Source organism: Charadrius vociferus, unplaced genomic scaffold (genome assembly GCF_000708025.1).
Source record: "Charadrius vociferus isolate BGI_N301 unplaced genomic scaffold, ASM70802v2 scaffold93, whole genome shotgun sequence".
NCBI lineage: Eukaryota > Metazoa > Chordata > Aves > Charadriiformes > Charadriidae > Charadrius > Charadrius vociferus.
Genome location: NW_009647838.1, coordinates 350,762 through 360,703, shown reverse-complemented (window position 1 = coordinate 360,703; position 9,942 = coordinate 350,762). Strand labels below are relative to the sequence as shown.

Sequence of the window (9,942 nt, the reverse complement as noted above, 5' to 3'; positions counted from 1 at the left end):
GACGGGATGTTGGTGAAAATTGCTCTGTTTTTAGGAAAGGTGGAATAGACCAATAGAAGGTTCTTGCAGTCTCGTGCAGTCGTCTTTGCTTAACCCAGCACCACATAGAGATCGTGGATACAAACAAGTAGTAAATACGTATTTTAGGAAACATTTCAAAAGCTTCCCTTGCAGTTAAAGAAAAGCAACAATGATCTTGAGAATTGTAATTTCTGTTTCCCAGTTTTTGGATACAGTGAAGTGGACGGAATTTTACACTGGGTGACTTTTATCTATTGAGGTGTAGGTTTGCAGCAATAGGAAGAGTGGATGTTTTATTTAACATCTGATAACTGAGTCTCCTGATACTCCCCAAACTCCAGAATTTGACGGTTTGCTCATATATAACATCTTTCTTGGAAGTCTCTTTGGGAAGTACCACAGGTGTTCAGAGCTTTTGACCAAAATCTGCAGACCCTGGAGCCGTCACAGGGGCGTTTCTTTCTTTTATTGCTTCATGTTGCAGAAGTTCGCAGAGGCTGCAAGTGGAATTGGGTGATTTTTAATGTTTGAGGCTTCATAACACAAAGTGAGAAACAGCCCTTTTGGCAAAGGATTTCCAGCTGGTGTACATGTAACATCAGAGCCAAAGGAGGAGTGTTAATATCCCCTCTGTTCTGGGGGGAATTGCAACAAGAAGCACGTAAGGGACTGTGCAGTCTAAGCAGTTTGTGGCACCCCCAGGAACTGGAAAACAGGTTCTGCTGTTGTCTTGTTTCATATTTCTTCATATGTTTTCCTCCCTCTCCGCTAATCAATATCCTATCAACTTCATTACTTTGTTTTATATATTTGACAGGCTAGTGGGGAGAGGGTGAATTTGATCATCTCTAGACCCCTGAAGTCACAGACAGTCAGTATTATCCGAGACACCGGGACTCACAACAGCAACCCACATCAACACCAGTCCCAGCAGCTGTTTCACAGCAGACCCAACTCACATAAGGTTAGTGTTTCTCTTTCTAAGAGGTATAAATGCCATTTTACTCATGTGATATTCTAAGTAAGTGTGTAGCAAGACTGGAAGAAAGGGTTATATCTTCTTTTTTAGCTATTAAGAAAAAAAAAGATGACAACTTCCAACTACTCAAGTCCTGCATCATGTCTGGAGTGGGAACAAAAGTTTTTGGTTGTTTTTTTTTTTGATTTGCTGACTACAGTGAAAGAAGAAAGTTCTCTGAGCTCATACAGCTGTAGTTGTTAAGACCTTGTCTAAGCCAGTGGCTCATGTGTTACTGCTGCACGGAAGAGCTGTCATTCAAGAACGTTATTTTTTTGTTGCCGCTGTGCTGGCTGCAACCAGAACGGACAGCAGATGTGGTGCACACCATCCAGCATATAAAGAGCATGCTGGAGGGATGTGTCATCTCCTCCATGAGGCAGCAGTGCTGGCTGCAAGACTGCCGAGTTCTGCAGAGTCAAGCAGGGAGAGAAAGGCAGAACAAAGAGAATTTAATGAAGCTAGTGTCAAATTATCTGGAAGACCTGTAGAAATAAAGCCTGTGCTTGAGATGTTCTTGTAGTTAGAAAAATATGACTTCTCGCAGTTGAGAAGTTGATTGTGTGAAATAATTGTCACGTTGACCATGTCAAGCAAGCCGCCTTTCCTCCTGTCCGCTCTGTTGGCATCACAGTTTAACATCGTACTGCTGTTGGGAGGATTTACACGTGTTGATAGTATTTTCCTTTAAAAGTTTGGGTAGTTTCAGGAAAGGAACAAGCGAGGCTCTAGGAAGCTTGTTTTCCTCCTGAGGGACAAAGGTGAAGCTCCTAAATATAGTTAGTGGCCGTTCGTACTTGCCACAGCGTTGGGCCATATCAACACAATGACTACAGTTCAGCTATATCAGATCTTGAAACCACCTTCCATCTGCCAGTATGGGTTGTGTTTATATCGCAGTTCCAAAGTTGATCTGTTGGCCGAGCTGGTTTCCCTCACGTATCAGTACCATCCCTGGGCTCTTCCAAAGGGGAAAGTCCTGTGTAACCACAAGTGGACATTTCCCACGTTTCATACCATTTACCTTTGCCTCTCTCTCATTAACCTACAGTTGGCTTAGAAGTCTTCTGGCTTCAAAAATGTTTGTATAATTGCATGGCACCAGCCAGTTGGTCCTAAAGCCTGGAGACTTAAGAAAGAGCTGTCTTTATAAGCTATGGTATGTGTACGTATAGCTACATATGTCATTAATGTGTATATGCGAGGAGCAGAGTCAGTCAGAAGGAGCACGTGGCATTGGAAGTTGAAGAAAGCAGTGTTGTCATTTTCCAGGAGAAGGCAGGGGAATAAATAAATATTTGGAGTTGGAAGAATCTCCCAGGTTATTTCTGCTGTTATTTTGGATTCTGTTGATTTAAGATGCTACTACAGGTATATGGGCTGTGGTTTGAATGTATGACTAAATATCCTGAAGAGGAAGGAGTTCAGCAAATAAACCGTACTTTGATTCAGATTTAGATCCTTTTGATGGGGTAAAACTAAATATGAGTGTCGTGGTTTGGGCTGAGCTGGCCGCCAAACAAATGATAGATGCTGTCTTTAACGGGCATTGTAATTCAGGTGTTAGAAAACTAAATACAGGATCTCTTCTTGCTTCAGGTTTGGGTCTTCATTGTAATCATTAGGCATGAGGCACCCATTACCAGCCGATAGCATTGATTGGCCTTAGTTACTTTGTGCTCTGGGAGATTGTCCATACCAGCTGCGAAAAAAACCCATGACATGTAAGGGCTTTAAATGGTCTCTCTTCGCCATCATGAAAACATGTGTGCGTTTTCATTTCTTAGAAGCTTCTTTGTAGTTCTGGGCCACATTCTACTGACTATTACTGAGGTAATGCTGATGTTCACCAAGACATCAAAAGATTTGTTTCTGGTTTGTGTCCACTCTTTTGACCATATGATTTTGTAGTGCAGTCCTAACATTTAGCCCATTCTAGTGTAGGATGCTAAGAAAAACTGGAGTGAGATTTTCAGGATGGGCCTTTATAAACTTTGTGTCTATATTTGTTATCTACAGCAGTAGCGCTTTTTTTTTTTTTTTTTCTGACCTGGAGGAAATCCAGCTGAAGCCGATTTGCACTACTTAGTCCTTTTAAACCATTCTGCTAAAGTGCCAAAGTATAGCTTTGGGGTGTATTTAGTTGTGTTTTGTTCTCTTTTTTTTTTAAGTTTTAACAATGTTATTTATCCTTGTCAAACAGGATCTCTCCCAGTGTGTTACATGCCAAGAAAAACACATTACTGTGAAAAAAGAGCCACATGAATCTCTGGGAATGACAGTGGCAGGAGGCAGAGGCAGCAAAAGTGGCGAACTGCCCATCTTTGTGACAAGCGTACAGCCTCACGGGTGTTTGGCAAGAGACGGCAGGATTAAACGAGGTGGGGCTTGGCTTTCCTGGTGGCACGGGTGGCCTCTGATTGCTGTTTGATGAGTTACGTGCTCTGGAGTCAGATGGTGTCAAAAAGTCTTCTCACAGATTTACTGAGGCGCCGATGGATGTTTCAATAATGGAAATAGAGTATTTAGTATCACACTTCCACCTTTTCTAGGAAAGGGATGTTTAGAGAATGATAGCAGGGGAAGTGAATAAGATCAGGAAATGTCTAGTTAAATTCTTTAAAGCTGACGGTAGTCCCCTGAGCTGAGGGTCTGGTGCGATGCTTGGTGCGCGCATCCTGTTTTTGTGTTTAATACGGTGGGCTGGGCCCCCTCTCTGTCCGAGAAATCTCTGCTGCTCAGTGTAGTATCTGAACAGCAGAGATGCTCTGATGAGGGGCCACAGCACACCCACGCTAAGTTTACCCCTGAAACTACGTCAGTGTTGACCCTGGTAGCCCAATGCTTTCTTATTCTTTGGGACAGCTTGGGTTTGCTGGTCTTCTGGGGTGCTACAGCACCCGTCTGTGTTCCTTGGCTTTGCAGAAAGGAATCGGGAGGTGGAGGTTAGACTCGGTGTAGGTGAAGGCAGTCCTGCCTGATCGATAGCAAAGCATTTGATGGTTAAAACATATTGTGCCGTGTGTGAAACAAAGACTGCCTATGGGATCTCTGCAGTTCAGAGTTCACAGCGTTACAGATTGTTTTAGGAAAGAAATTTAGGAAAAAAACTTCACAGATTGCAAATTTAAAAAGAACGGTGTGGGAGCATCCTTACATGCTTCTGAGAGAGGGAGATTTACACCCACGTACCAACGGGTATGCTTCCTTTTTCTGTACTACAATGAAAAACACACTTGATGGAAGAGTTGCAATTGCTCTTCCATTGTGTAACATTAAAGTAGCCACAGCAGCAACAAAAGTGATTTCAAGTTAAGCTGCAGCTCAACTTCAGGTTACCCTGGGAGGAAAAAGCTTTTGAGAAGTGAGTCTCATTCCAAATGCGACCCAGGTGTTTGCACTTTTCCTTTGTTTTTTCTGGCTTTCCTTGGTAAGTGAGATATTGTGTGAAAGAGGAGACTGTCACTGCTTGGACATGAAATAACATTTTTCTTTTCATCCTGAGACTTTTTACAAATGTTCTGAAATAAAATAAAAATTGTGGCAATTTTTTTGGTGGCTTCAGCTCTTTCCAGATTATCTTTGCAGAGGTGCTTTTTCTTTCTTCTAATGGACTAGTTTTTGTACCCACCTTTCCAGTAGCTTTTGAATTCCATTTTGGTCTCCCGTATAACAAGTTAGAAAAAGCAGAAGACCTAAAACACTCTGTGGAACCTCACTTACCTACAAGAGTTGGTTATGTTGTGATGCCTGTATTGTTCCATCCATCATGCTTCCTTCCCTTTTGAAGTTAGGACCTAAGATCCACTACTGGAAACGGTTATGTAGTGGCATCTGCAATAGCAGTTGCAGCCGAGATGGTGAGGTGCTTAGGTAATTTCTGTCTCAAATTTTCATGGCGATATACCGTAGAAGCCACAGCATTTGATGTCTTGTGTGGAAATAAATGATACTTAATAGTTCAATCTCTTAATGTTTCAAACCGACAGTATAAGGCTTCAGAGCTGTTCACATTCCCAGGCTGTTAGTTCAGACGGTCTCAGCTCCAAAAAATAAAGTATTGAATGAAACCCTGGCGCGAGAGGTGCTGTCGGTAGGAATGACTCTGACAGACTGATGTGTTCTCGCTTGCGCCTTTTGAACAGGTGATGTGCTGCTGAACATCAACGGCATTGATTTGACTAACCTAAGTCACAGCGAGGCGGTGGCCATGCTGAAAGCTAGTGCTGCCTCTTCAGTAGTCGCCCTGAAAGCGCTGGAAGTCCAGATTGTGGAAGAGCAGCCCCAGGCTAATGAAGAACAATTGAGTACCATCAGTGAAAATGAATACGATGCCAGCTGGTCGCCATCATGGGTCATGTGGCTGGGACTTCCAAGGTACGGAATTAATTGATAAAATAATTAGTTACCTGTTTTAAGCTAAGTCCTAGAGAGATACGAAAGCAGAGACGTTATTAGTTGCAGCACATCTGCCCTTATTTCTGCCTGACTGACCATCTCACCTATATTCAGTTGGCAGTGTGCTTACAAAGTGGAGTGTGAGCAGAAGCAATGTTTCCTTAGGAAACTGCAAGATGAATAGACTTGCTTTATCGCTTCACAAACCATAGTAATTACCTACGTGGATTGTTCTCATTGAACACGAGTCATCTTTTCTATTGTTTAATTGTATTGTAACTTCCTGTAGAATATCTAAAGCCAGAGAGATTATTAATAAAAACACAAAGTATATACTCATGTGTCTCTTTGTTAATCTGTTATGTAAATTTATGACGCCAAATATATAACTTTAGAATATTGGATCAGACTTGCTATTCTGACAGACTCTCGACCTGGTTCTCTTGCACACTTATGAGCCTGTAGTTACAAATCCCCATGTTGGTTTTTTTTTCCCAAGAACCCACTACCAACTTTTCCAAACACAAAACCTCCTCAAGATTTGCAGCAAGTTCCCTCCCCTTGACTAAACTGCAGTCTGCTACGTGCCACCGTGTTTCATTTTTACTGTTCTGTTTTTCACTCCCTTGTGGCTACAGCTGTAAGCTCATTCCGGCATTGCTTGCTATCAAGAAGATCTCCCACTACAGCACACCCTGACTGAAGTTAATTCCTCTCCCTCTGATAGGGTTACCGGGCTCAGGTCTATAATTTAAGCGTAAAACCGCAACAAAGAACCAGGCATATTGGTAGCAGAAAGCAGCTGAAGATAACAGAACCATGCATTGGTCCTCCAAAGATTTCACAGTTTTTCTGAGTTTTACTATCAATTAATTTCTCTTCTATTCAGGTATTAATGAGTTACCTAATCTCAATAAACAGCTCTCAGTTTTGGTAAATATACTTCCTTTCTGTGCTTCAGCAGTGGTTTATTGCTTATATACTACAGATACCCATGTGTGGACCTTAAAGTTATGCTATATATTGTGCTGCTGTTCTTTAAAGGAGTGTTGTATGCCAGTAAAGAACCTAGCATCTTTTTTACCCAAAAGTTAATTTCTATGTTGGTTTTGGTTTTGTTTTTTAATTAAAGTCATTGCCACCTTCATTAGCAAGAATTAATTTTCACGGGGGAGATAACATATACCAGTACAGTTAGTGAAGCATGATCTGAATTATTTACATTCAGTGTAATAAAATGGTTAATCGCTTATATTGTCATTACTGGTGATGCATCAGTTCAGAGGCAGCAAAGATGATGCATGGATTTTTAGATCTTTACTTAAAGTAGAAAAAGCCTAAACTGACTGGGGGTGGAAGAAAAACACATTGCATTTTTGACTTGGAAACTAAACATATCAGGCATCTACTTTCCACCCACGTTCGTGCCACCTGTGAAATCCCTAAAATGCCATTCTATTACTGTCAGTTTACAGAGTTAACTGTGTTTAGGTGGTTATTCTAGCACTGCATTATTTCTTTCAAAGCACTTTTCTGTCTCAAGATTGTAGGGGTATTTTTTTTTGGTAATCAGTTTGAATATTGCAAAATTACTCTGGGAACAGAAGTTGAATCACCATCCCTCCCCTTCTCTTCCACGCTTAGCACAGTGGTAACGATGAGACAGCAGGTGGTGTGCCTACTATAAAAATATCTACATGTTGTATACACGGCTTTTTCTCTAGCTATCCTGTGCTTCCATTCCACAGCTGCCTACATAGCTGCCATGACGTAGTACTGCGGCGGAGCAATTTAGGGAGCTGGGGTTTCAGCATCGTCGGTGGCTACGAGGAGAACCACACGAACCAGCCTTTCTTCATTAAAACGATTGTTCTCGGAACTCCCGCGTACTTTGATGGAAGATTAAAGTAAGTTAAAATAGTAGTAGTAATAATAATTAATAATTATAATCAACACTTTTAAATAGTTACGTGCTGGTGCAACTAATTGCTTAAGGAAATACACTGTAGCGTCTTGTGCTGGGGGGGGATCATGCAGCTGGTAGGGTTTTGCCTCCCTGATGGGTGTGATGCAGGGAAGTACGAGGTGTTTCTGCTGGGGAAAGGGTGTCTGTCAGAGGTGGTGCTTGTGCTGGCACCTCTGCCAACTCCTGTCCTCCTCCCCAGCTGCAGTGCCGATGTCACCTGCTGTCTCCCATCTCCCCGTTGAATGCTCCTTTAGGCCAAGAGACGTTGCAAAATGTCTATGTGCAGAACCGTCTAGTTCGTAACATTTTTGTCTTCCTAGAGAAGGGCTAGAAAATTAGAACTTACTTCTGTAAAGTAGGGAAAACCGCTTCATCCTTTTGTATGGCCTTCATATAGCCTTCCAGCCACTGCTGGAAACTCTGGTACTGAAGATGGTTGCTGCTGCTTTAATGGAAAGGCAAGAAAGTAGTTGAAAAAGTCACTATCTCTGAAAAGATAGTTAAGGAACCAAATGCCCATGTCAGTGCCCTAAGAGTCATTAGTTGGCATGAAAAAGACTGAAAAACGAGGCAAGTTCAGTGGAGTCCCCTGAGATGGGGGGAGCTTGAGCACTTGCGCTAGGAGGAGAGCCTGGGGGAGCTGGGCTTGCTCAGCCTGGAGCAGAGATGACTTTGGGGACAGCCCTTTCCAGCACCTACAAAGGGATTATTGAGAAGATGGAGCCCAGGCTCTTCACAGTGGTGCAGGCCGAGAGGAAGAGAGACTGTGGGCACAAGTTAAACAAAAGAGGTTGAGACTGGTTATAAGGAGAAACCGATTCCCCATGAGGATGGTCAGGGTGGTGGCACAGGTTGCCAAGTCTGTCCTTGGAGGTTTCTGAGACCCAACTGGATAAAGCCCTGAGCAAGCTGGTCAGATCTCACAGCTGACCTTGCTTTGAGCAGGAGGTGGGGCTAGAGACCTCCTGAGGACCCCTCTGATCTTAAGGATTATATGATTCTACTTAGATGTTATGTTTGGATGCAACCCTGAGGTCTAATATGCGTATATGCATCTTAGCCTTGTGTAGAATTAGTTCAGAACTAGGACGTACAGTTCCTATGAAAGGTTCTCTTGTTCATAAACTGATCTTTTGTGAAGGTGGCGGTAAAGAATATGCAACTTGAAGTTTTATGGCATGATTTTTACATGTAGGTTTACTTAAAAAGTAACTTAAGAAAAAATATACTTATGCCTAGAGCCTTGCCAGTAACTGATTTTTCAGTTCAATGACTAAATAAATAGATGAAAAAATAGCTTGGCTGAACACAAAGCTACATTTTTTTTGGACAACTATAAAACAGTTTGGATTAAATGAAAGATCTCAGTTCAACCCAAAGTAAATAATTTCAGATTGCGAAATTAATAACTAGAAGTGTTCATGCAAATGGAAATTCAAGCATCATTCCTAAGAAGAGGGGAAGAGTGGTTGTGCTCACACTTACCCTCTTGTAAGGAATGGAAAAGATGCTCTTGTGTGATATTGTGATATAGGTACCCTCTGTTTAAATGTACTGTCTTACTGAGAATATGGACTTAAAAATGGGCTATCAACAAGAGAGAGCTCCTTAGAACCTGCACTGTGAGTTATCCTGGGCCTGGGCTTTTTGAAGCTCTTCTGTTTTGTTTAAATTATCTAAATGTTTTGTTTGGCCAGAGACAAAGGAAGAAAATAACTTCACAGTTCAATAGTTAAGAGAGTTTTTTTGCCTATATTATCTGTCTGGTGTGATCTTATAGAAGGTGAAATGACTTTAGCAGAAAGGGCGAGTGAGTGAAGCCCCACTCAGTAAGCTGTAGCATTGTGGTTTGGGTGATGGGGTACCTTGGTTTAGGCAGAAAAGTGCTTTTGAGTGCACATTTGACTGGTGTTGGTCACACCGCCTCTTCTTCCTCTGCTCTGCCCTAGTGGAGGGCACTGGGACAGCTCAGGAGAGCATCTTTTTGCCATCCATTTTGGAGCCTCCAATAGTTGGCAGGATCAGTTTCAGGAAAAGTCCTGTTTGATCTCCAGATTCATGTTCGACTGGCTCTGGAGCATGCCAATCACACACACAAGTTGCAGAGAAGAGATACCTGGAGATGGAGCATGCACAATGTAGGAAGAACTTAGGCGCTTTTTTGAAGTTTCTCTTGAGCTTATAAAAACTGAAGCTTAGCCTTTCAAGGTCAATTTTCTCAAGGCCAGCAAACAGCACCCTCCCCAATTTCTGTTCCCTGCTTCAAAACACAGAGATGCTACAGCTTCAGTTGAACCGTCTGCTGAGGGAGATTTCTACACAAATGGTTACATTTGACAAAAACAAGGTTTTCGGTTGGAATGTGGTCAGTAACCATAAGCGTCTTTACTTACACCTCCTATGGTAAAGCCATGTTTGGTGTAAATGTGTTATTATCCACAAAAGCAAACAGAAATGCTGCTGTCATGCATATGCTATCTCATTATGTTCTCTTGACTCCGTTAGATCTTTCCAACTCTCTCTTTTCACGTTTCCCTAC

The 9,942-nt window shown here is 42.1% G+C and overlaps 1 protein-coding gene across 1 annotated transcript in view; it reads left to right on the top strand.

The window, feature by feature from the left end:
• The window catches only part of LNX2 (ligand of numb-protein X 2), a 26,238-nt gene that overhangs the window by 15,608 nt on the left and 688 nt on the right, over positions 1-9,942 (top strand). Inside the window, exons 5-8 of the mRNA XM_009882825.1 lie at positions 839-985; positions 3,243-3,420; positions 5,185-5,416; positions 7,186-7,344. Coding sequence (XP_009881127.1) covers positions 839-985; positions 3,243-3,420; positions 5,185-5,416; positions 7,186-7,344 — 716 coding nt within the window. The remainder of the gene's footprint in view (positions 1-838; positions 986-3,242; positions 3,421-5,184; positions 5,417-7,185; positions 7,345-9,942) is intronic.